The 27,077-nt window shown below is 47.7% G+C and overlaps 1 protein-coding gene, 1 non-coding gene and 1 pseudogene across 5 annotated transcripts in view; 2 read left to right on the top strand and 1 right to left on the bottom strand.

Moving 5' to 3' along the window:
• Positions 1-27,077, bottom strand: part of LOC117308982 (chymotrypsinogen B) — a 64,935-nt gene that overhangs the window by 27,640 nt on the left and 10,218 nt on the right. For 2 of the 4 annotated variants that reach the window (XM_033844433.2, XM_033844435.2), the window contains 6 exons: positions 26,321-26,424; positions 26,119-26,198; positions 25,939-26,017; positions 25,502-25,682; positions 24,454-24,587; positions 23,756-23,993 (listed from right to left, as the gene is read on the bottom strand). In XM_033844433.2, the coding sequence (XP_033700324.1) occupies positions 23,832-23,993; positions 24,454-24,587; positions 25,502-25,682; positions 25,939-26,017; positions 26,119-26,198; positions 26,321-26,424 (740 nt within the window). In that variant the 3' untranslated portion in view covers positions 23,756-23,831. Of the gene's footprint in view, positions 1-21,018; positions 21,239-23,744; positions 23,994-24,453; positions 24,588-25,501; positions 25,683-25,938; positions 26,018-26,118; positions 26,199-26,320; positions 26,425-27,077 lie in introns of those variants that run through there. The other 2 variants (XR_012328285.1, XM_033844436.2) reach the window with 2 other exon arrangements.
• LOC117309315 (U6 spliceosomal RNA) lies at positions 5,152-5,258 on the top strand. Its single transcript, XR_004523602.1, has one exon. It is a non-coding gene; the product is annotated as a U6 spliceosomal RNA (small nuclear RNA).
• On the top strand, positions 9,750-11,219 carry LOC101326348 (4-hydroxybenzoate polyprenyltransferase, mitochondrial pseudogene; annotated as a pseudogene).

The following is a 27,077-nucleotide window of genomic DNA, read 5'->3' as shown; positions in this document are numbered from 1 at the left end:
AATCACAGAGAGTCCCATACAGGATAAATCCAAAGAGAAACACGCCAAGACACATATTAATCAAAATATCAAAAATTAAATATAAAGAAAAAATATTAAAAGCAGCACGCGAAAAACAACAAATAATATATAAGGGAATCCCCATAAGGTTAACAGCTGATCTTTCAGGAGAAACTCTGCAAGCCAGAAGGGAGTGGCAGGACATATTTAAAGTGATGAAAGGGAAAAACCTACAACCAAGATTACTCTACCCAGCAAGGATCTCATTCAGATTCGACAGGGAAATTAAAACCTGTACAGACAAGCAAAAGCTAAGAGAATTCAGCACCACCAAACCAGCTTTACAACAAATGCTAAAGGAACTTCTCTAGGCAGGAAACACAAGAGAAGGAAAAGACCTACAATAACAAACAGAAAACAATTAAGAAAATGGTCATAGGAACATACATATCGATAATTACCTTAAATGTAAATGAATTAAATGCTCCAACCAAAAGACATAGACTGGCTGAATGGATACAAAAACAAGACCCATATATATGTCTACAAGAGACCCACTTCAGACCTAGGGACACATACAGACTGAAAGTGAGGGGATGGAAAAAGATGTTCCATGCAAATGGAAATCAAAAGAAAGCTGGAGTAGCAATTCTCATATCAGACAAATAGACTTTAAAATAAAGACTATTACAAGAGATAAAGAAGGACACTACAGGGCTTCCCTGGTGGCACAGTGGTTGAGAGTCTGCCTGCCAATGCAGTAGACACGGGTTTGTGCCCCGGTCTGGGAAATTCCCACATGCTGTGGAGAGGCTAAGCCCGTGAGCCATGGCCACTGAGCCTGCAAGTCCAGAGCCTGTGCCCCGCAACAGGAGAGGCCACAACAGTAAGAGGCCCGCGTACTGAAAAAAAAAAAAGAAAGGACACTACATAATGATCAAGAGATCAATCCAAGAAGAAGATATAACAATTGTAAATATTTATGCACTCAACATTGGAGCACCTCAATACATAAGGCAAATGCTAACAGCCATAAAAGGGGAAATTGACAGTAACACAATCATAGTTGGGGACTTTAACACCCCACTTACATGAATGGACAGATCATCCAAAATGAAAATAAATAAGGAAACACAAGCTTTAAATGATACATTAAACAAGATGGACTTAATTGATATTTATAGAACATTCCATCTGAAAACAACAGAATACACTTTCTTCTCAAGTGCTCATGGAACATTCTCCAGGATAGATCATATCTTGGATCACAAATCAAGCCTTGATAAACTTAAGAAAATTAAAATCATATAAATTATCTTTTCTGACCACAACGCTATGAGACTAGATATCAATTACAGGAAAAAATCTGTAAAAAAATACAAACACATGGAGGCTAAACAATACACTACTTAATAACCAAGAGACACTGAACAAATCAAAGAGGAAATCAAAAACTATCTAAAAACAAATGACAAGGAAAACATGATGACCCAAAACCTATCGGATGCAGCAAAAGCAGTTCTAAGAGGGAAGTTTATAGCAATACAGTTCTACCTTAAGGAACAAGAAACATCTCAAATAGACAACCAAACCTTACACTTAAAGCAATGAGAAGAACAAAAAAATCCCCAAAGTTAGCAGAAGGAAAGAAATCATAAAGATCAGATCAGAAATAAATGAAAAAGAAATGAAGGAAACAATAGCAAAGATAAATAAAACTAAAAGCTGGTTCTTTGAGAAGATAAACAAAATTGATAAACCATTAGCCAGACTCATCAAGAAAAAAAGGGAGAAGACTCAAATCAATAGAATTAGAAATGAAAAAGGAGGAGTAACAACTGGCACTGCAGAAATACAAAGGATCCTGAGAGATTACTACAAGCAACTATATGCCAATAAAATGGACAACCTGGAAGAAATGGACAAATTCTTAGAAAAGCACAACCTTCCGAGACTGAACCAGGAAGAAACAGAAAATATAAACAGACCAATCACAAGCACTGACACTGAGACTGTGATTAAAAATCTTCCAACAAACAAAAGCCCAGGACCAGATGGCTTCACAGGCGAATTAAACATATAGAGAAGAGCTAACACCTATCCTTCTCAAACTCTTCCAAAATATAGCAGAGGGAGGAACACTCCCAAACTCATTCTACAAGGCCACCATAACCCTGATACCAAAACCAGACAAGGATGTCACAAAGAAAGAAAACTATAGGCCAATATCACTGATGAACATAGATGCAAAATTCCTCAATAAAATACTAGCAAACAGAATCCAACAGCACATTAAAAGGATCATACACCATGATCAAGTGGGGTTTATCCCAGGAATGCAAGGATTCTTCAATATATGCAAATCAATAAATGTGATACACCATAGTAACAAACTGAAGAATAAAAACCATATGATCGTCTCAATAGATGCAGAAAAAGCTTCTGACAAAATTCAACACCCATTTATGATAAAAACCCTCCAGAAAGTAGGCATAGAGGGAACTCATCTCAACATAATAAAGGCCATATATGACAAACCCACAGCCAACATCGTTCTCAATGGTGAAAAACTGAAACCATTTCCAGTAAGATCAGGAAAAAGACAAGGTTGCCCACTCTCACCACTATTATTCAACACAGTTTTGGAAGTTTTAGCCACAGCAATCAGAGAAGAAAAAGAAATAAAAGGAATCCAAATCGGAAAAAAAGAAGTAAAGCTGTCACTGTTGGCAGATGACATGATACTATATATAGGGAATCCTAAAGATGCTACCAGAAAACTACTAGAGCTAATCAGTGAATTTGGTAAAGTAGCAGGATACAAAATTAATGCACAGAAATCTCTTGCATTCCTAAACACTAATGATGAAAAATCTGAAACAGAAATTAAGGAAACACCCACATTTACCATTGCAACAAAAAGAATAAAATACCTAAAAATAAACCTACCTAAGGAGACAAAAGACCTGTATACAGAAAACTATGACACTGATGAAAGAAATTAAAGATGATACAAACAGATGGAGAGATATACCATGTTCTTGGATTGGAAGAATCAACATTGTGAGAATGACTATACTACCCAAAGCAATCTACAGTTCAATGCAATCTCTATCCAACTACCAATGGCATTTTTCACAGAACTAGAACAAAAAATTTCACAATTTGTATGGAAACACAAAAGATCCCGAATAACCAAAGCAATCTTGAGAAAGAAAAATGGAGCTGGAGCAATCAGGCTCCCAGACATCGGACTATACTACAAAGCTACAGTAATCAAGACAGTATGGTACTGGCATAAAAACAGAAATATAGATCAATGGAACAGGATAGAAAGCCCAGAGATAAACCCACACACATAAGGTCACCTTATTTTTGATAAAGAAAGCAAAGATATACAATGGAGAAAAGACAGGGCTTCCCTGGTGGTGCAGTGGTTGAGAGTCCGCCTGCCGATGCAGGTTCGTGCCCCGGTCCGGGAAGATCCCACATGCCGCGGAGCAGCTAGGCCTGTGAGCCATGGCCAAAAAAAAAAAAACCAAAAAACTAAGGAAAGACAGCCTCTTCAATAAGTGGTGCTGGGAAAACTGGACAGATACATGTAAAAGAATGAAATTAGAACACTCCCTAACACCATACTCAAATATAAACTCAAAATGGATTAAAGACCTAAATGTAAGGCCAGACACTATAAAACTCCTAGAGGAAAACATAGGCAGAACACTCTGTGACATAAATCACAGCAAGATCCTTTTTGACCCACCTCCTAGAGAAATGGAAATAAAAACAAAAATAAACAAATGGGACCTAACGAAACTTAAAAGCTTTTGCACAGCAAAGGAAACCAATAACAAGACAAAAACCTCAGAATGGGAGAAAATATTTGCAAACGAAGCAACTGACAAAGGATTAATCTCCAAAATATACAAGCAACTCATGCAGCTCAATATCAAAAAAACAAACAACCCAATCCAAAAATGGGCAGAAGACCTAAACAGACATTTCTCCAAAGAAGATATACAGACTGCCAACAAACATGTGAAAGGATGCCCAATATCACTAACCATTAGATAAATGCAAATCAAAACTATAATGAGGTATCACCTCACACAGGTCAGAATGGCCATAATCAAAAAATCTACAAACAATAAATGCTGGAGAGGGTGTGAAGAAAAGGGAACCCTCTTGCACTGTTGGTGGGAATGTAAATTGATACAGCCACTATGGAGAACAGTATGGAGGTTCCTCAAAAAACTAAAAACAGAACTACCATATGACCCAGCAATCCCAACACTGGGCATATACCCTGAGAAAACCATAATTCAAAAAGAGACATGTACCACAATGTTCACTGCAGCACTATTTACAATAGCCAGGACATGGAAGCAACCTAAGTGTCCATCCACAGATGAATGGATAAAGAAGATGTGGCACATATATACAATGGAATATTCCTCAGCCATAAAAAGAAACGAAATTGAGTTATCTGTAGTGACGTGGATGGACCTAGAGTCTGTCATACAGAGTGAAGTAAGTCAGAAAGAGAAAAACAAATACCATATGCTAACACATATATATGGAATCTAAAAAAAAAAAAAAAGGGTTATCAAGAACCTAGGGGCAGGACAGGAATAAAGACACAGACGTAGAGAACGGACTTGAAGACTGGGGAGGGGTAAGGGTAAGGGTAAGCTGGGACGAAGTGAGAGAGTGGCATGGACTTATACATACTACCAAATGTAAAACAGATAGCTTGTGGGAAGCAGTCGCATAGCACAGGGAGATCAGCTCAGTGCTTTGTGACCACCTAGAGGGGTGGGATAGGCAGGGTGGGAGGGAGACGCAAGAGGGAGGAGATATGGGGATATATGTACATCTGTATAGCTGATTCATTTTGTTATAAAGCAGAAACTAACACACCATTTTAAAGCAATTATACTCCAATAAAGATGTTAAAATATATATATATGATATCACTTATATGTGGAATCTAAAAAAAATAATAATAATACAAATGAACTTATTTCCAAAACAGAGACTCACAGACATGGAAAACAATCTTATGGTTACCAAAGGGGAAAGGGAGGTGGGGTGGAGGGATAAATTAGGAGGTTGGGATTAACATATACACACTGCTATATATAAAGCAGAGTGCTCGCCTTGGCAACACATATATTAAAATTGGAAGGATACAGAGAAGATTAGCATGGCCCCTGCACAAGGAAGACCCACAGATTCGTGAAGTGTTCCATATTTTTGTTCAGAAAACATAATGAAGATGAAGATTCACCAAACAAGCTCTATACGTTGGTTACCTACGTTCCTGTCACCACTTTGAAAAATCTACAGTTAATGTGGATGAACACTAACTGCTGATTGTCAAATAAAATTATAGAACTGCAAAAAAATAAATAAAATAAAATAACCAACAAGGACCTACTGTATAGCACAGGGAGCTATACTCAATATTTTGTAATAACCTATAAGGGAAGAGCATCTGAAGAAGTATATAGATATATAGATATATAGATATATATATAAAATCACTGTGCTGTACAACTGAAACTAACATGATATTGTATCACTAAATCAACTACACTTCAATTTTTTAAAAAACAACAAGAACAACAAAAAAGTCTTAGGAGCTCTGTGCCAGAAATGGGGATGAGGATCAAATATTTATTTCTTATTATAAATCACGGCTTCACAGTTGTCAACCAAGAAATAGTGCAGGAGGCTGCAAATAAGAAACGAGTTTACTGGGCGTCCTAAGAATTGCAATTCAGGAGACACAGATTCAAGTAAAACCAAAAGAGTGTTTCCAGGAAGAATCATGGCTTACAGAGGCAAAAAGCCACAAAGTTAAAAGCTGCCTGGCAAGAATTGTGATCAACTCTGACACAAGTTGGAAAACATTTGTCCTTAAGGAATCACAAGTTATTTTAGGGTCGGGTCCAATAAGTAGATAGGTTATCATGAGTTATTTTAGGGTAAGGGTCTGATAAGTATCTTGAGTATCTGGTAGATGTTCTGAATGACTCCATTAGGACAGTAAGTGGTCAAAAGGTCAGATTCCATCCAGGCTGAGATGTGTATAAGCCACACTTCCTTAATGGCCTCCAGGCTCTCTTAGCAATGGCAACTCCATTTTGCTTTTCCTTTCACACAGTCCACCCCTTGGTCTTCAAACATGAATCCTTTATAACAAAACAATCTTAAAAGTCAAAAGATACTGGCACATTACTAGAATCCCATTTAGTTATTAATAAGTATCCAGTCCACCAGGATGTCATATGAAAATGTCTACCACAGTGAGGTGGAAACCGAGGGCAGTCAAGAGTTCGATCCCTTAAACTCTAACTTGCTTAGTAACATCCCATAACCTGCCCTCACCAATCAAGCTTGTCTTAAATGTTCCTGAAAATTGTATACCCTCCAAGCTTCACATAGCTTAGACACATAGCTTATGGTAAGACTCCTTTAACCACCCCCAACAGATAACACCTGTGACACAAGGGTCACTGTAGTAACGGTTACTTAGTTTGTTTTTCAGGAACATGGAGTTAGTCTTGCCAAGTTCAAACTGACTGGCACCATGGACCCTCCTGCTGGGCCTGTACAAGTGTCCAATGGATGACTTTTTGATGTCAGGGCCAAAATCTCCACCCTCGGATCATGCTAACACCACCATGTTCTGAACATGCACCCCTGAAGAACCATGTAATTCAGATATGCCTGTACAGAGCAGCCAGTACTTCAACTTTTTCCTGCCTCCAATCAGCTGGAAAGTCAGCTGATAGCTTTCTGGAGTTCCCTTGTACATAACTTGTTGCTTTTCCCTTGCTGCTTTTAAGATTCTCTGGAGGTTTTTTGTTGTTTTTTTGGTAATTTATTTATTTATTTTTGGCTGTGTTGGGTCTTTGTTTCTGTGCGAGGGCTTTCTCTAGTCGCAGCGAGTGGGGGCCACTCTTCATCGCAGTGTGCAGGCCTCTCACTGTCGTGGCCTCTCTTGTTGCGGAGCACAGGTTCCAGACGCGCAGGCTCAGTAGTTGTGGCGCACGGGCCTAGTTGCTCCGCGGCATGTGGGATCTTCCCAGACCAGGGCTCGAACCTGTGTCCCCTGCATTGGCAGGCAGATTCTCAACCACTGCGCCACCAGGGAAACCCAGATTCTCTGTTTTTAATTTTTGCCATTTTAATTACAGTGTGTCTTGATGTGATTCTCTTTGGGTTGATTCTGTTTGGGACTCTCTGTGCTTCTTGGACCTGAATGTCTGTTTCCTTTCCCAGGTTAGGAAAGTTTTCAGTTACTCTATCTTCAAACACATTTTCGGTCCCTTTCTCTCTCTCTTCTCCTTCTGGGATCTCTATCATGTGAATTTTAGCATGCTTGATGTTGTCCCAAATTCTCTTAAACTGTCCTCACTTTTTATTTTTTCTGTTCAGCTTCAGTGATTTCCATTACTGTCTTCCAGCTCACTGATCTGTTCCTCTGTCATCTAATCTACTTTTGATTCCTTCTAGTGTATTTTTTATTTCAGTTATTGTATTCTTTACCTGTTTGGTTCTTCTTTATAAATAAAAAGGCTCTTTAACTCTTTGTTAAACTTTTCACTGTTTTCATCCATTCATCTCTCGAGTTCTTTGATCATCTTTATGATTCTTACCTTGAACTTTTTTTTTTTTTTTTGGCTGCATTGGGTCTTCGTTGCTGCATGTGGGCTTTCTCTAGTTGCAGCAAGTGGGGGCTACTCTTCATTGCAGTGCTCAAGCTTTTCTTTAGTTCTTCTTCTGGGGTTTTATCCTGTTCCTTTGTTTGGAACATGTTCCTCTTGTCACATCATTTTGCCTAATTTTGCTGTTTTTATTTCTGTGTATCTGGTACACTGGTATTATTTCCTGACCTTGGAGATGTGGCCTTTTGTAGGAGATGTCCTAAGCCTCCCAGCAGCACACTCCCCTCTGGTCACCAGAGTTATGTGCTCTAGGGGTGCCCCTATGTCCACGAGGGCTGCGTGGGTCCTTCTGTTGTGGTGGGTTGACTATGTGGGTGGTCTGCTAGGCGTGGCTGGCCCCTGGTCCAGTTGGTTGCCAGGCCCTCCTTGTGCAGAGGCTGCCAGCCATGGTTCCCAGGGCTGGGTCACAGGCAGCTGGCGGTGGAAGCCTGGGGGAGGGGGGTCCCAGGGCTACTGCCGGCCCACTGGTGGACAGAATGGGGTTCTAGGGTGAGTAGCTGTGGGGCTGGGGCTCCCAGGTCCATTGCCAGCCTGCTGGCGGTTAGGGTCAGTTCCCGACATGGCTGACTGCAGGTTCCGGGATGTCCCGAAGCTGGACTTGGCCCACTGCTGAGCGGGGCTGGAAACTGGAATGGCTGGCTGAAGGGTGCAAGGTGTCTCAGAGCTGGGGTTGGTTTGCTGGTGGGCACAGCTGGGGCCCAAGGAGCCCTGGGGCTGGTGTGTTAGTTGGGTCCTGACAAGGCCAGCTGCAGAGCTGCAGTGACCCTGGGGCTGGTGCCCACCCACCGGTGGGTGAAGCCAAGTCCTGGGGCCAGTACCAGCCCACCAGCATACAGAGTCAGGTCCTGGGATCTCTGGCTGCAGGGTGCAGGGGTCCCAGAGCTGGTGTCGGCCCACTGGTGGGGGTCCTGGGGCTAGCGCTGGATTGCTGGTGGGTGGATCCAGGTCCCAGGGTCTCTGGCTGCAGGCCCCTGGGGGTCCCTGAGTTTGAACCCAATTTTCATTGTATATGTGAGGAGATTTCCCCCACACCAAATAACTCCATTCTGAGGCCGTCTACCTGGAGATGTAAGCAGCTTTTGTCAGGAAAAAGAGCTCTCTGCAGGAGGCCCCTTTTGTCTTGTCACTTTAGCTAAGCTATATTCTAACTAACCGTAAGCCAGGCACCCCCATGCTCTACTCACCTCCTGCCCAAGCACACCTTTCCTAACTTTGTTTTTTTTTTAATAAATTTATTTTATTTATTTATTTTTGGCTGAGTTGCATCTTCATTGCTGCACGTGGGATTTATCTAGTTGTGGTGAGTGGGGGATACTCTTCGTTGTGGTGCACGGGCTTCTCATTACGGTGACTTCTCTTGTTGCAGAGCATGGACTCTAGGCATGCAGGTTCAGTAGTTGTGGCACGTGCATCAGTAGTTGTGGTGCACAGGCTTAGTTGCTCTGCAGCATGTGGGATCTTCCCGGACCAGGGCTGGAACCCATGTCCTCTGCATTGGCAGGTGGATTCTTAACCACTGCGCCTCCAACTTTCCTAACTTTTTTTTTTTTTTTTTTTTTTGCGGTACGCAGGCCTCTCACTGGCCCGGAGCACAGGCTCCGGACGCGCAGGCCCAGCAGCCATGGCTCACAGGCCCAGCCACTCCGCAGCATGCGGGATCTTCCCGGACCGGGGCATGAACCCGCATCCCCTACATCGGCAGGCGGACTCCCAACCACTGTGCCACCAGGGAAGCCCCACCAACTTTCCTAACTTTTGATCACACAATACCGTGCCTAACCTGTTGGTTCTTTCCATAGATCAAAGAAGTAGAAAGGAAGAATAAGTAATTAACAGATGACCAGCTCTCCTCCCTAGCTTCCCCTTCAGTAATCTCTCAAACAAACTGTGTGAACAAGATAGCATCTAAAGAAAGGTTGACAAGCCTGCATGCAGTGGGAGAAGGTGACAAGTCTGATCCCCTATTTCAATGAGTAACTGAGGCCACTTCCCCTTTTCCCTTTAAAAACTTCCATGGCCCGATGCTGGGCGCGGGAGGCGTGGGGCTCGCGGGCCAGGACACAGGCGTGGCTATGGGGCTCACACGGCCGCTCCCTGGCCTTGGCGCACGCGGCCCGCGAGCTCCACACGGGAGACTGGCGGCCCTCGGCGGGGCTGGGGCCAGGCGGGCGTCGGCTGAGCCTGTCGGCGGCGGGGATCGTGAATTCTGTGCCCCACCGTCTGCAGCCCCACCTGTTTCTCATGTGGTTGGACAAGCCCATCGGAACCTGGCTGCGGCACCTGCCATGTACTCGGAGCACTGCTTTGGCAGCCCAACCAGGCTGTTTTCCGGATTGGTACGTGTTATCCCTCTCTGGCACTGGAGCTGTTCTGCTGCGTGAAGCAGGCTGTACTATTAATGACATGTGGGACCAGGACTATGATAAAAAGGTTCCAGGAACAGCAAGTCACCCAATAGCTGCTGGAGACATTTCAACTTTTCAGTCCTGTTTTTCTCGGGGGACAGCTGAACTTGGCACTAGGTGTTCTTCTGTGTCTGAATTACTACGGTATAGCTCTCGGAGCAGCATCCCTACTTCTTGTCATCACCTACCCGCTAATGAAGAGAATTACACACTGGCCTCAATTAGCCTTGGGGGTGACTTTTAATCGGGGAGCATTACTTGGATGGTCTGCTATCAAGGGCTCCTGTGATCCATCTGTTTGCCTCCCTCTTTATTTTTCTGGGATTATGTGCACTCATATAAGATACTATCTAGGCTCATCAGGACAAGACAGATGATGCTCTGATCATGCTGAAGTCCACGGCAGTGCTGTTCTGTGAAGATACCAAGCAGTGGCTCGGTGGCTTCAGTGCGGCAATGCTGGGGGCGCTGAGCCTGGTGGGAGCGAACAACGGTCAGACTGTGCCCTACCGCACTGCTCCGGCTGCTGCAGCAGGAGCCCATCTGGCTCACCAGATTTACACTCTGGACATGCACAGACCTGAGGAGTGTTGGGATAAATTCACCTCCAACAGAACAATAGGACTAATACTTTTTTTAGGGATTGTCCTTGGGAATTTGTGGAAAGAAAAGGAGACAGATGAAACAAAGAAAAATACAGATAATAGAACGGAAAATTAGCAAATTAAGTTTATGTGGGGATTTTTAAAATAAACTTTTACAAAATACTCTCAGGTCTTATTACCACATAACTGGATCTGAACAACAGTCTTACAATATGTTAATGAATTACAAACCAGTAGATGAAGTTTTAGAGCATTTTTGCCTGGATTTTAGTTCAAGTATGTACTAGTCGAATTCTCACCCTGTCACAGAAACCAGGAACTCTTCAGGATTTGCCATCGCCTGCAGTATTTTTAAGTTAATGCATGCTTCTCATTATAATTCTCATCTGCAGTTACAGGAATTATGTGAGTTTGGGCACTTCGGAAAAAACCTAATGTGTGTCTCATCTAAATGAATGTCTCTGTATGAAAATCGACTCTCTTTTTAGGGGAAAATAAAAGTTGCTACAGAAAGTTTGGGCTTATTGTTCTCTGTGTTGACCTTTACTTATGGCCAAAAGCTGTAATTCAGGAAGCCATTCTATTTTTTATATTTTAAGAGAATTTAAATCAGTAAACAAAGATTTTTACCTATTATACCTGTTAAACAAAACAACAAACTTCTATGTCCAAGCATAATCTTCAGAGTTAGATTTGGGACACGAGTCTGCCTTCTCTCCAGAATGCTAGCTTTCTGATTAGGAACATTAGGAAAAGGAGCATTTTTCATTTCTCCTAACACTTGCCTCCTGAGTATTGATTTTCAAGCAGTGGCAGCTGGACCCGAGTTTGGTAGCAGAGGTAGCCTCAGATTCTGCATTTTAAGGCTTCAGTCCTACCAGACAGCACCCCGACTCATTTCACACTCCAGTCACAGGTCCACGTTGTTACCTGTGCTTCTGACCAACCAGCTATAAATCAGAGGTTCCCACGACCCCCTCCTTGGGTTCAATTAATTTGCTAGAGTGGCTCTCAGAACTCCAGAAACTCATTTTTACTCACTGGATGTATTATATAAGAATATAAGTCAGGTGGAACAGAACAGTAGTCAGTTGAGAGCCCAGAAATAAACCCACACACCTACAGTCAATTAATCTGCAACAAAGGAGGCAAGAATACATAATGGAGAAAAGACAGTCTCTTCAGCAAGTGGTGTTGGAAAAGCTGGACAGTCACATGTAAATCAATGAAGTTAGAACACTCTCTCACATCATACACAAAAATAAACTCGAAATGGCTTAAAGACTTAAATGTAAGACTGGATACTATAAAACTTCTAGAAAAGAACACAGGCAAAACATTTTCTGACATAAATCGTAGCAACGTTTTCTTAGGTCAGTCTCTCAAGGCAATAGAAATAAAAGCAAAAATAAACAAATGGAACCTAGTTAAACTTACAAGCTTTTGTACAGCAAAGGAAACTATAAACAAAATGAAAAGACAACCACAGAATGCGAGAAAATATTTACAAATGATGCGATCGACAAGGGCTTAATTTCCAAAATATACAAACAGCTCATACAGTTCATACAGCTCAATATCAAAAACAAACAACCCAATAAAAAAACGGACAGAAGACCTAAATAGACATTTCTCCAAAGGAGACTTACATATAGCCAACAAGCACATGAAAAGATGCTCAACATCACTAATTATTAGAGAAACGCAAATCAAAACTACAATGAGGGGCTTCCCTAGTGGCGCAGTAGTTGAGAGTCCGCCTGCCGATGCAGGGGACACGGGTTCGGGCCCTGGTCCGGGAGGATCCCACGTGCCGCAGAGCAACTAAGCCCGTGAGCCGCAATTACTAAGCCTGCGCTCTAGAGCCCGTAAGCCACAACTACTGAGCCCGTGTGCCACAACTATTGAAGCCCACATGCCTAGAGCCCGTGCTCCACAACGGGAGAGGCCACAGCAGTGAGAAGCCCGTCCACCACAACAAGGAGTGGCCACTGCTCGCCACAACTAGAGGAAGCCCGCGCCTAGCAAAAAAGACCCAACTAAGCCAAAAATAAATAAATAAATTTATAAAAAACAAACTACAATGAGGTACCACCTCACGTGGGTCAGAATGGCCATCATCAAAAAGTCTACAAATAACAAATGCTGGAGAGGATGTAGAGAAAAGGGAACCCTCCTGCACTGTTGGTGGGAATGTAAATTGGTGCAGCCACTATGGAGAACAGTATGGAGGTTCCTCAAAAAACTAAAACTATAGTTGCCATATGATCCAGCAACCCCACTCCTGGGCATATATCCAGAGAGAACCATACTTCAAAAAGATACACGCACCCCAATGTTCATTGCAGCACTATTTACAATAGCCAGGACATGGAAACAACCTAAATGTCCATTGACAGATGAACGGATAAAGAAGTGTGGTACATATATACAATGGAATATTACTCAGCCATAAAAAAGAATGAAATAATGCCATTTGCAGCGATGTAGATGGACCTAGAGATTACTTTCTGAAGTCAGTCAGAAAGAGAAAGACAAATACCAGATGATATCACTTATACGTGAAATCTAAAATATGACACGAATGAACTTATCTACTAAACAGAAGCCGAATCACAGACACAGAGAACAGACATGTGGTTGCCAAGGCGGTGGGGGGAGGGATGGACTGGGAGTTTGGGATTAGCAGATGCAAACCATTATATAGAGAAAACATAAACAAGTTCCTACTGCACAGCACGGGGAACTATATTCAATATCCTGTGATAAACCATAATGAAAAAGAATATGAACAAGAATTTGTGTATATATATATATATATATACATATGTATAACAGAATCACTTGGCTATACAGTAGAAATAAACACATCATTGTAAATCAACTATACTTTAATAAAATAATTTTTTTTAAAAAAGAATATAACTCAGAGGACTTCTCTGGTGGCACAGTGGTTAAGAATCCGCCTGCTGGGCTTCCCTGGCAGTGCGGTGGTTAAGAATCCATCTGCCAGTGCAGGGGACACAGGTTCGAGCCCTGGTCCAGGTAGATCCCACATGCCGCGGAGCAACTAAGCCCGTGTGCCACAACTACTGAGCCTGCACACCACAACTACTGAAGCCCACGCACCTAGAGCCCATGCTCCACAACAAGAGAAGCCACCACAATGAGAAACCTGAGCACTGCAATGAAGAGTAGCCCCCACTCGCCGCAACTAGAGAAAGCCCACATGCAGCAATGAAGACCCAATGCAGCCAAAAATAAATAAATAAATAAATAAATGAGTGAATGAATGAATATAACTCAGGAACAGCCAGATGGAAGAGATGCACAGGGCAAGGTATGGGGAAGGGCACAGAGTATACACGCTCTTTCCAGGTGTACCACTCCCCCTGAATCTCCACGTGTTCACCAGCCCAGAAGCTCTCCAAACCCCGTCCTTTTGGGGTTTTATGGTTGCTTCATGATTGATTCAACCTCCCTGGAGGTCAGATCCCTCTAATCACATGATTGGCTTCTCCAGCAACCAGCTCCCAACCTTAGGTGAGTTCCAAAAGTCACCTCATTAACATAAAAAAGACACCTTTGTGACTCTCATCACTTCAGAAATTCTAAGAGTCTTAGGAGCTCTGTGCTAGAAATCGGGATGAAGAGCAAATATTTGTTTCTCATTATCAGTCACAACATCACAAATGGGTTTATTATTTCCATGGCCATAGTGACCCAAACGACCCCTTCATTTCCAACCCTGAAGAGTCCCAATTTGCCCCTGAGTCCAGAGAATTCTTTTCACGTGGCACTCCCCCTTGTTACAGGGTGGCAGGAGTACATTTTATTGGAGCTGCTGAAACCATCCAAAAGGTACTGGAGGGCGCTGACATGGTTGCTAGACATGGAGGAGATTCCCACCCACGAGCCCAGATACTTCAGACTTGTGAAATGGAGCCAAGAGGCCAGCAGAGGGAGCTCTCCCCCACATACCACTCCACCATCAACCCAGACCTTGACAGGAAGACCCTTGCTCGGCATCTCCCACAGGAAGTGACAGCACCATCTCCAGGAGGAGGAAGATTTTCTCCTTGCCTGGCAGCAACTCAGCCAATGAGAGACTGTCACCACTCAACCATGAAAAGCCCCTATACTTCAAACTCCCAGTTTCCCCCAATGGACTTTGGTTTATAACAGCCCATCCCAACTTCCCCTTCTCTAGGAAAGAGGTTCCTCTCCTTTGTTTTACTGGACTTCCATGTGGTTTGCCCTAGGTGCATGTCCCAAATCGCAATTCTTTGCTGTTCTCGAATAAACAAATTTTGCTAGGCTGTTTTACTGTTTTAGGTTACGGACTCATGGCCCTCTACTCCGGTTGCCCTGGAAGGGTCTCCCTTGAACAAATTTCCCTCAACAAAAAAGATTCCCCACTCCCTCTTCAACAAACCCCCAACTTAGACAATAAGTTGCCTCTTATGGGAATACTTATGGGACTACTTAGGGAAGCCTTATGGGAACACTTAGGCAAGCCTCTACTGGGAGTTCCAAAAACTCAGGGGTCCTGGCCACTTGACCTCTGGGTAGCCAGTCTCAACTCCAGGCCCTGAAACCTGCATTCTCCAGCTACAGCCTCCCTCTGCTGTCCACCTTCCTGCCACACAGACACCTCCTGACCCCGAGCCTGTCCCCGATGCTCCCTCTGCCTGCTTCCCTAACCTCCAGGGCTGGCAGCCACCTAAGCCCCTACCCTAGAAAACTGGCAGCTCCCTGAGGCTTGTCCCACCTCCTAAGGACAATCATCCTTATACCACTCTGGTGGTCCATTTGGGACAATAAAAATTTAGTCCTTTTTGGCCCTATTAGGCTCTGGGGCCCAAGTCACTGTCATTTGAGGCAATTCCTCTAAATTCCCTAAAAGGAAGTCCTTTCCCTATAAATCAATCAAAGGTGTAAAAACCCATTCGGATGTAACTATTGGGACCATTCATCTCAAACAGCTAGCTACCTCTGGTGGTATCCCCCTGGTTCTTTCTTTTCCTATTGCAGTCATGGATCCATTGACACAACACCATGCCCCATGGACTAAGGCCAAGCTCTTGGCTTCGCTGGTAGGACCCTCCAATTGGGCACCGGTGACTCTTTCTCCAGGTCAAGATGGTAAACATTCCCCAATACTGATGTAAACAGGGCACTGAAGGCCCATGTCCTATGATTAAACATATGCTTGAGGGACTTCCCTGGTGGTCCAGTGGCTAAGACTCCGAGCTCCCAATGCAGGGGGTCTGGGTTCGATCCCTGGTCAGGGAACTAGATCCCACATGCCGCAACTAAGAATTAGCATGCTGCAACTAAAGATCCCGCACATTGCAGTGAAGATCCTGCATGCCTCAACTAAGACCCGACACAGCCAAATAAACAAATATTTTAAAATAAATACATAGGACATCGCTGGTGGCTCAGTGGTTAAGAATCCGCCTGCCAATGCAGGCCACACGGGTTCGATCCCTGGTCCGAGAAGATCCCACGTGCCGCGGAGCAACTAAGCGCGTGTGCCACAACTGAGCCTGCATGCCACAACTACTGAAGCCCGCACGCCTAGAGCCCGTGCTCTGCAACAAGAGAAGCCACCGCAATGAGAAGTCCACGCACCGCAACGAAGAGTAGCCCCCGCTCGCCGCAACTAGAGAAAGCCCACGTGCAGCAACGAAGACCCAACGCAGCCAAAACTAAAAATAAATAAATACATACATAAAATAAATAAAGATATGCTTCAGCTGAGAGTCATTCGGCCCACAGTCTCCTTTGCAACAGCCCCATGTGGCTGGTACTTAAGCCACTAGTGATGGCGCCTCACCCTTGACAATGGAAACCTCAATGCTCAGGTTCTCCCCGCTTAAGGCTTCAACTCCTAATATCATAGAACTCACTGAGGACATACAACGGGCCCAGGAAGCATCCTCAGTAGTCGTCAACCTACTCACCAGTTCTATTCTGTTCCCATTATGGAGGATGGGGACATGTTCCCCGGGGAGACCCACCACTCCCTCGGGCAGGTTGATTTCCTCGGCCGCTGCCCCCTCCTGTCGACACACTCATCGCTGCTGACATGCAGGACCCCTCTGCTCGACCCCCGCCCAGGGTTCCTCCTCAAACAGGCCTTTCCTGACTACATTTGCCTTGTGCCCTTTGCATCACTAGACATTACTGACTCTGACCCGGGCACCCACTTTGCTGGCCTCACCAAGCACGAGAACAGCATATTTTCTTCCTTTTTTTTGGCAGTGCTGAGCCGTGCCGAACAGCTTTGCGGATCTTAGTTCCCCGACCAGGGATCAAACCCAGGCCAGCAGTGAAGCACGAGCCCTAACCACTGGACTGCCAGGGAATTCCCAGAATGGCCTCCTTAAAGAGCCTCTCCTTACAAGCAAGGGGTCCCTGAAATGGATGAAGCTAGGGCCCCATCTTGCTTGATTCTCACCCCCGGGGCCTTCTTATCCCACATAACAATTACTATCCACCCCCCACCCCGAAGTTCCACTTTCAGTCATCTCCGGCAATCCTCAAGCTTTCACCCTCCAAAACAGGGTCCTTTTTATTCTGTCCTCTGACTCTACTCCCCCCTTCCACTAGGGTTTTTCCATCATTTCATCATTTGCTTCACGCTGGTGACCTGATCGAGGGCAGGTAGTCCCATGTGACCCCTCATCAGTGCGTGTCCCCCAGGCCAGAAGCCCAGCAAGTTAGTGCGAAATCATTTCTTCTAAAGCCCTGACAATGGAGGGGTCACCGCCATGCTGGTCGCTCTCCCTGTTTATAGAGGCTGCAAGGGCTGGCAGATGAAATGAGATCTCCTACTAATTCACAGGAAGTAGAACTCATTGCCCGAGGACCAATCCCTGGCACAGTTTGGGTGTCTGAAAGAGGGAAAGAAACTCTCTGCTCGGTAGATTTGAGCCCAACTTGGAGACGAGAATATGGTGAGAAAGCTACACGTCATGGCCGTACCCCCATGCTAGACACCATAACCCACAACCCACAGCTTTCTCCCCAAGCATCACCACTCAGCCGTTCATCAATATACAGATAGCTCAGCCACGGAACCTCCACCCCACCCGCCAAAGCGCATCAAGCATCAGTGGCTGTGACTATTCTTATGACTTTGCACTGGCCCGGGTGATGGGGTTACTTGTAGACTGGTTACTCGGGCCAACCATCGTGCAGATCCAATGCTGGAACATACCACTCCCGCTTGCAATGGCACCACCTGGTGGAGAAGCAGGAGGTGTTGGAGAGCCCTACTGAGAAGGGCTCAGGCCACCATGCCACCCAGCCTGGGGCAAGGGATGGAATCCCTTTATAGGCAACTGGTCCTCTGGAAGCAGTGTCTGAATGACACTCGCCTCCGGTTTCCTGTACATGGAATATTGCTACCGGCTGGCCCTGCTATTGCCTGTACATAAAACCCCTCTGGTTATGGGAACTGTGATCTCATGGTCTCTCCTCTGCCCTCACAGATTGGTCCCAGGAAATAGCATTCCTAAGATCCTCTCTAGCCTGGAATATAAACGTGCGCAGGATCTTCTCATGCTTTGGATGAGCTCCTTGGGAGATGAAAGGGCAGCTGCCTAGGCCACGGCCGAATGTGCCCCTGAAGACCCCAGGGAGCCCTTCACAGTTAGGTTCACTAGGGAGCAGTAGCAGATAGGCAGCTCAGTCCTCAGGGAAACCTCCGAGTCACATCAGGGTAGCCTACGACCAGCCCATGACCAGTACCCCAACCGACAGCCACATGGGAGGGTCGCCGGGGTGACTGCCTCCCCACAGCACCTCACCTCTGAGATGGATTCATCGCTGGAGAGGACACCATCTCAGACGACAGGGCCCCAGCCCAAGTTTGCCACTGGGGATGCCTGTACCTCTTGCACCAGAGATGACACCCCAGGGACACACCACCACGTCAGAGACCTCACCATTTCACGTGCCCAGATGTTGAACTAGTACCCAAATCTTCGAACAGATTCCCAGAGTCCCCGAGATCACTGACCTATTCTCATGGCTGGACGCTTTAAGTTTGCGACAATAGCTACGAACAACATCGCAGACTGTATGTTATTATAGGATTTGTACATTCAGGATTTCGAGGTGTACTTCATAGGTTACAATGTGCCCTCCCCCTGACTTCTAACTGATCTGCTACCCAGGCTGTTAGTGTCCTTTTACCACTGACTCTGATGCCTCAGCATCACAGGGTGGATTGTAGTGTAAGTGCCAGACAGTGAGGTGTTTTGTTTTGTTTTAATCTTTTGGCCGCACTGTGAGGCATGTGGGATCTCAGTTCCCCGACCGGGGATCACACTCAAGCCCCCTGTGTTGGCAGCATGGAGTCTTAACCACAGGACTGCCAGGGAAGTCCCTGTTTGGTTGGGTTTTTTTTTTTTTTTAATTTCATTTATTTATTTATTTTTGGCTGTGCTGGGTTTTCTTTTCTGTGCGTGGGCTTTCTCTAGTTGCGGCGAGCGGGGGCCACTCTTCATCGCGGTGCGCGGGCCTCTCACTGCCGCGGGCCTCTCACCGCCGCGGCCTCTCTTGTTGCGGAGCACAAGCTCCAGACGCACAGGCTCAGTAGTTGTGGCTCACGGGCCTAGCCGCTCCACAGCATGTGGGATCTTCCCAGACCGGGGCACGAACCCATGTCCCCTGCATTGGCAGGCAGACTCTCAACCACTGCGCCACCAGGGAAGCCCTGGTTGGGTTTTTTTAATTTTAAAGCAACTGCCTGATAAACTCTTGATTGCTGAGACACCCACTTCAAAGACAACTACGTCACATAAACACGTTGCCAGTCGCACGAGGAGGTAAAGAGTCAGCCCACCCCCACGTGATACTGCCGCAGCTGGGCTGGAGACCCACTGCGGGAACCTCCTTCGTGATTAGCAGCACTGCTTTGTGGCGTAAGCAGAGGAACGGCTCCTGCCTCATAAAGCCCACAGTCTAGCCTAGTAAACAGGTGAATCCAGTGGAGCCTAATTAGTTTCTAGCAGAGGGGAATACAAGGCTTGTGAGACCTCGGAGGAGGAAGCATCTAACTCTGGTTGAGGCAAAGGAGGCCTGAGACAAGTTGGAGGTGCCGCAGAATGCCAAGTTGTTTACTGAGGCCACTTAGCCTGCTGGTCGCCCGTCCTTGATTTCTTTCGATCACACAGATTGAGCAGGACCCCCGGTAACGGTCCATCTATTCTGCCCCAGCGCTTCCAGGCCCTCCTAACCAACTCCATCACTCTGCGGGCCAGGACCCAGCTGCCCGTCCCGCCCTGCCATCATCACGGTAACTGCATCCTCCTGGCAGCTGCTCGTAGCAGCGTCTCCTACCGCCCAGGCTGGCCTAAAGAGGGCACCGGGGAGTGAACTCCTCAGCCAGCCTGGTGCCCCTCCCTCCAGCACATTCCTTCCTACTCTGGTGCGCCTTCCGGGCCTTCCCGTGGAAGCCAGCCACTGGGCATCCTGCTTTCCACAGCACGGCCACCCTACCACGCCCGCTTCTCTCAGCCTTAAATCCCTTCTTCCACCGTCTGACCTGGTCATTCTGGCATGTGGCCCTCATTTAGTGGGGTCCAGGGCTGGTTTCTGGCTTCTAGGAGCCATCCAGGCAGCAAGTGGGCAACCATCCCTGGGGGACCCGGTTAGGGTGTTAAATCCTGTGTCCTGGGAGAGGGCTCCCAAATCAGTAATCTCTCCCTTACCTGATTTTATGTTCTGACCCCACTGGATCCAGGGCTCACCTGGCCTTGCTGGCGAGGTCCTGCAGCTCCCTTGGGACCCGGTTTCTTTCCTCTCTTATCCGGCCCAGCACACCTCCAGGAGTGGAGGTGGGGCCTGTGCGGAGGAGCCTGCGGTCCTGCAGGGCCCTGACCCTGGCCTGGCAGACCCGCCTAGCTTGACGGTTTACGCTGCTCTACGACTACACCCTGGGCCCGGTGCTCAGCTTTCTCACCAGGGAGCCACGGAGGTTGGGCAGCTCTTTCTGTGCTCCCAGGGAGGCTCTCTGGCCTTCACACCTAGCTTTTAATGGGCTATGAATCACTCTCAGCTTTTCCTTTCCTTTTTCTGAAGCCTGAATTGTGCTTAGCAACAGCTACGCCGTTTCACCAGCCTTACAGTTTCTCCCTCCCCCCCCTCGTATTTCACCAACTCCTGACATATGGGAAAACCCACTAGTGAATTCTCTCCCACCAGACGACCATCCCAGTTTGTCAGGGGTGGAAGTCTGAACAATTTCATCGTTACCTTGTGCCGCGGGCGGTGCCGCCCCTACCAAGGGGGAAGGTGTCCTCACGGCCACAGCCGGCAGAGAGCGGTCCAACTCCAGAATCCCGTCCTAGCGCCTGCTTTCTGGAGTCCACCCACTCCTGGTACCAAGAGTCACAATTCGAGCTTCCGGGGAGCAGACTCTGAGATGAAGGTCAGCACCAGGAAGTGAATCAGGGAGTGCTTCCAGGATCAACACCTAGGAAGGGAAGGGATGGGCCTTTAAAAGCCAGCTGACCAATCAGGGATGTGGGCCGCCCAGAAAGGCAGCATGACCTTGGTCAGGAAGATTCTCTGCAGCTGAGGAAATTGCCAGAGAGGGCTGACAGCTGAGGGCTGTCTGTGGGCAACACTCCCTGCAGCTGGGGTGTGGGTCAGCGCTGCAGGGGGTCTGGGCAGCTCATCACCGTGTCCGCTAGCTGTGGGTACAGATGTCGGCTGATAAGTGACTGGTGAACGATGTGACACTCTCCAGATGTGAACGATGACCATCCTCTTCTGATCGGTCCAGACATTTCAGTTAAATAGGAAGCTAGGTGATCTGTGGACAGAGAAGGTTGGCCATATGCCCTAATTGTGCCTAAGGAAGAATAGGAACACTGGATGGGCCAAGTGAAGTAAGTCAGAAAGAGAAAGACAAATGCCATATGCTATCACTTATATGTGGAATCTAAAATATGACACAAATGAACCTATGTATGAAACAGAAACAGAATCACAGACATAGAGAACAGACTGGCGGTTGCCAAGGGGGAGGGGTTGGGGGAGGGATGGAGTGAGAGTTTAGGGTTAGCAGGTTCAAACTATTATATATAGGATGGATAAACAACAAGGTCCTACTGTAGAGCACAGGGAACTATATTCAATATCCTGTGATAAACCATAATGGAAAAGAATATGAAAAAGAATATATATATGTATAACTGAATCACTTTGCTGTACAGCAGAAATTAACACAATATTGTAAATCAACTATACTTCAATTTAAAAAATTTAAAATAAACAAATAAGTAGTAAAAAAAAAAAAAGAATACTGTATGGGGCAGCCTCAGCAGGGCCCACTAAGCACACCCTGCCTTACAGAGGGTCTGTTTGCAAACGGAGACAGACTCCCAATTAATCATGGAATTTTTTAACTATACTTTTCAGTGTAACGCCTAATTGGAAACCACTTGGGTATGCAAGTCTACTTTTTCAACTGCAATATTTTATGAAATTTAAATACAGATCAAGTATTCCTGATGAAAATTTAGCATCCTCATTGAGATGTGCTGTAAGTGCAAGTTACACACTGGACTTCAAAGACCTAGTATGAGAAAAAGAATGTAAAATATACCATTAATAATTTTAAAACATGTTGAAATGATAATAATTGGATATACTGAGTTAAATAAAATATATACGTAAAATTAATTCACCTATTTCTTTTAATTTTTTTTTAGAAAGTCTATGAGATCATCTAAAATCACCCATTGGGCTCACATTACATTTCTAAGTCAGAAGCCAGGCACAGACTTGCAGTTTTCATATGGGCCACGAGGTGGCGATCTTATCCCGGGATTGCGGTTTTCAGACTCCAGGGGGAGGGTTGGCAAAATGGTTGGCAGAGGTGAAGGCAGGTCTTGCTAGTGAGTGAAAAAGTAACTTAACCAGGCTTGTGTTCGCTACTGCATTTTTATACGCATCACATCCCACATTCATTTGCATGTAAATGGTTTTGATGTAGATATAAAATGCTTGTACTTTCCTCTCCAAGTTTGAGGGGTTCCCCCACCCCAAACCTCCAGTGTTCCTTAAAACACTGGGCTTTAAATAATATTTTAAACACTTTACTTTGTGACTCCACTCCTCTGCCCAACGCTTCTCTCTCATTTTTCTTTTCTCCCTTTCACATGTTCATTCTCCAAATCAGGTTCCGCTATCTGGGGGCTTTCTTCCGTGTCCTTAGTAATTAAATGGTATGTGTAACCTTAATTTCAACATATTATGACCCACTATCAGAACACCTAAAATTCCGCCAGGAAGGGAAAGATATTAGGAAGAATACTGAAAGGGAAATGCAGCAGGGAGGCCAATGCCATTCCTTCCCAGATGCCCGCTGAGTGTGGACTACCAGCTGCCTTCCCAAAGACTAGCCTTGTAGAAACTCCAGAGGGAAAGAAACATCAAGATATGGAACCTGGGAGAGGATGATGTGAACCGGGGTTGTGCGTGACCGACACGTAGTGCCGTGACTGATGGCGGAGGCTATAGGTCTGACTGTGGGAGGATAAAATGGGAAATGAACTGTTGTAATTCTGTCTGCTTCCCCCCTAAACCCAGTGCTTTGGGGGCAATAGATGCCTGCTCCAGGCCCATCTATGACAGAGAGTACAGGAATCGTCGGGATAAATGGGTCTTACAGAAATGTGCAGTGAAGAACCAAGGAGGATAGAAAGACCATCTCCACAGTCCCACCCTGCCTTCCCAATGCACATCTCCGGGGACTGCACAGCCTGGCCGAGACTCCTGCCTTCCAGAAAGTTCCATGGGCCAAGCTGCCTCCAGCAATTAGTCCCTGGGCTCTACCCCAGGACGGAGTCCTGAGCAGGGAGGATGAGTTACAAAGACTCAGCTTCCTGAGAGGGGGGTTGCTGGGGTACTGGCAGCCTGGAAAGGGAGCAGTAACACCTCCCCTTAGTGGGTGACAGGGACCACTGCAGCCCCACGTCGCCCAGGCCACAAAGAGAGACATGTGCAGACAGATGCTTTTATTGGGGACTCTCAGGGTTGGGATGGCAGGAGCCCTGGGCTCAGTTGGCGGCCAGGATCTGCTGTACCCAGGGGATGAGTGCAGTAACACGGGCGTACACAGCAGGTGTTGATGTGGAACAAGTGCCGCTGCCCCAGGACACAATGCCCACCAGGGTCCAGGCTCCATCCTTCTGGCAGACCAGGGGGCCACCAGAGTCGCCCTGCAGGAGGAGATAGGACTTGTATTCAAGCCTGAAAGGGAGTACCAGGGCCCTGGTGTGCCCTGACCTGGCAAGTCCAGGGGTGCAGACAAAGCACAAGTGGGGGCCCAGTGGTTGTGCGCAGGAGACTCAGATCTGCTCAGATGGCAGCCCCAGCCCTGCCACCTACTCCTGGAGGGCCTGGGGCAGGTGGCTTATCCTCTCAGCCTCCCCATCAGCTGTAAAACAGGCTGAAGCGTCCAGCTCGTGGGGTTGGTGTGAGATTAAATACGCCTGGGAAGCCCCACACCACACCTGGCCAGAGCCGGCCCTCACCAGGGGCATCTGGTCCAGCCCTTCACTGGGGCACTGGGCAGGGCATGAAGTTAGACAGGTCATGGCAGAGAGGAGTGGGCCTCCTGGCCTGGCCAGGGGAGGCACGGGCAGTGAGGGCGGGCAGGGTGGCGGAGCTAGGCCGTACCATGCAGGAGGAGACGCCGCTGGCGCCCGCACAGATCATCACGTCGGTGATCTTCCTGCCCCAGTACTTCTTGCAGTCGGCGTTGGACAGGATGGGCAGGGTCGCCTGCTGCAGCTTGTCGGGGATCTTGTGGGCTGGAAGGACAGAGGGCGTGGGGTCAGGGCCCCTCATGCCACCAGCCCGCCCCTGGGGAGAAGAGACCAGGGGCCGCCTGAGCCCCGCCCTCCCCCTGCAAGGTCCCAGTCTTCCTCCATCGCGATGATCGTGGACACCGAGCTTCGAACCTTCCCTGACACCTTCAGGGAGTCTGGGACGCGGCTCCTCTGCGATTCCACACCAGGCAGCGGGGACTGTGCTTCCAGCAGCTGCTGCAACAGGTCCTGCCTCGGAGCCCCGCGCGCCCTGGGCCCTGGCGGCCAACTGTGTGTGGGTGGAGGGGCCGTCCTTCCCCCTCAGGGAAGGGGATGCACGTCCTTCTCACCGGGGACACCGGAAGGGACCCCCGAGGGAGCACCTCCCTCCTGCTGCCCTTTCCCGGCTGCTTCTGTCCTGTTACGGGACCAGCCGGGGGCCGTGGCCGGGGCAGAAGAACTCAGTACACCGAGGAAGAACCTGCGGATCGAGCAGTGCTGGGGGGGCGGTGGGGGGCCGGTGGGGGGCACCTGGGCGCTCAGGCCCGAACCCGACCAGGACACTGGACTCCGGGCCCAGACTTCAGGGGCGCTGGACGCACCGCCCTCCTCAGTCTGGAGGGAAATCCGGGCTGTCCCTCTCCTTGCAGGTGAGAGGGGGCGAGACTTGCTGGTACTTAGGTGTTTCTTCAGAAACTGTTTACGTATATATTATTAACCCTCATTTTTATTCATGTCTGGTAGCCTTTTAATTGAGAGCGTTTTAAATAAAGAAATGGAAAGATTGATGACTGTATAGGAATTTAGACTAAAACATTTTTAAAAGAGCCACATGTGTCCCGCCTGGAGACTCCTGCGGCTCAGGCCGCCCCTAGCCCGGACACGCCTCGTGGATGGAAAGGCCACGGCCCGCTCACCGTTGTGCTTGGTCTTGCCCCAGCCCGTGGTGGCGCACAGCGTCCCGGGGGGGAAGTCGTCGTTGGCGCTGGGCAGGCACACGGCGGACACGGTCTCGGAGAAGCGCGCGGGCGTGGCCAGCTTCAGCAGGGTGATGTCGTTACGAACGGTGAACATGTTGAACTTGGGGTTCTTGAAAACCTGCGGGTGGGGCCCAGAAAGACGAGGTAAGGCCCTGGGTTAAGTCGGGGATCTCCAGGTTTCAAGGAGACCAGCTCCTTTCCTGGCAATCCATTCAGCGCAAACAGACCCATCGGAGCCCGGAATGAGAATCCTGAGACCGGCCTCATCTGCGCTTGGCTCCTGTCTCTCAAGCGGCCGAAGGGTCTTCGTCCCCCTGCCCCTGCCTGCAGCCCCGCGGCTGATCCCGGGGCGGCCCAGCAGGGCCTGGGCGTACCTTGGCAATCTTCAGGACCTGGATGTTCTCGGCGTCTGAGCCCTGGTCAAACTCCCCGGCCACCACCAGGTCAGAGGTTCTGGGGGAATCACATGGGGGTTGAGGACTGAGAACGTGCCCTACTCCCCTCCCCCACCCCAGACTGGAGCCCGAAGCAGAACCCTGAGCCCGGGCCCTCACTTGACCCCGCAGTGGGCAGCGGTGACCACCCAGTCCTCGCTGATGAGGGAGCCCCCGCAGAAGTGGAAGCCGGTGCTGTCCTAGAGGAAGATCGGAGGGTTAGCCCTGCCCGGACACCAGCAAAACCAATCTGGGCAGCAGCCCCCAGCTGGGCTGATATCCCAGTGCATCCCCCTACTCGTGTGCAGAATTCCCCCCTCACCTGCAGGGACACCTGCCAGGGCCAGGAGCCGGGGACAGCCTCCTCCCCGTTGACGATCCTGGACAGGCCACTCAGCACAGGGTCGATGGCAGGGACCCCGCAGCCTGAGGAGGGCGAGGGGACGAGGAAGAAGGTTTGAGACCCGGAGCCAGTCTGCAGAAATCCTGGTTTGTAGCTCAGCCGCCCAGGCTGACCCAGGACCCTCTGCCACACTCCCCCCTCCTCCAAAAAACTTCTCCTGGTGCCTTCCACCTGTGGACTCAAGGATCCCCACATACAGCCTGCTGACCCCAGTGTCCCATCCAGGGATGCAGAGGAACAGGGCTGCTCCCACCCAGGGCCACCCTGCCTGAAAGAGCAGAAAACAGGCTGAGTAATCGGACTACCCTGCCTGGACTCCCAGGCCCCACCCTTCCTTGCTGTGAAGCCTCAGACCAGTCACTGAATCCCCGATGCTCATTTTCCTCAGTAAACTGGGGAGCAAACAATCTCACCTCACAAGTCAAAGCTCACCCATTAGACTGGTGGGGCCTGGAATTCAAATCTGATAACCCCAGCCCCTGGGGGACCCAGAATTCCGACAGCTGAGGGGGTATGTTTTACACTGAATTCACTAGTCCCAGAGATTTCAGGAACTCTTCATTGTATAAAGTTTTAGTTAATTATTTAATACAACGGGACTTTGATTCCATGCCGTAAAAGGACACGTTGAGGAAACTGAAAACAAAGGACCTGAATTGTCACAAAACAATGAGAA

Source organism: Tursiops truncatus, chromosome 19, assembly GCF_011762595.2.
Source record: "Tursiops truncatus isolate mTurTru1 chromosome 19, mTurTru1.mat.Y, whole genome shotgun sequence".
In the NCBI taxonomy this organism is placed as follows: Eukaryota; Metazoa; Chordata; class Mammalia; order Artiodactyla; family Delphinidae; genus Tursiops; species Tursiops truncatus.
Note: the sequence above shows the minus strand (reverse complement) of the source record. Positions and strands in the feature narration are given on the sequence as shown.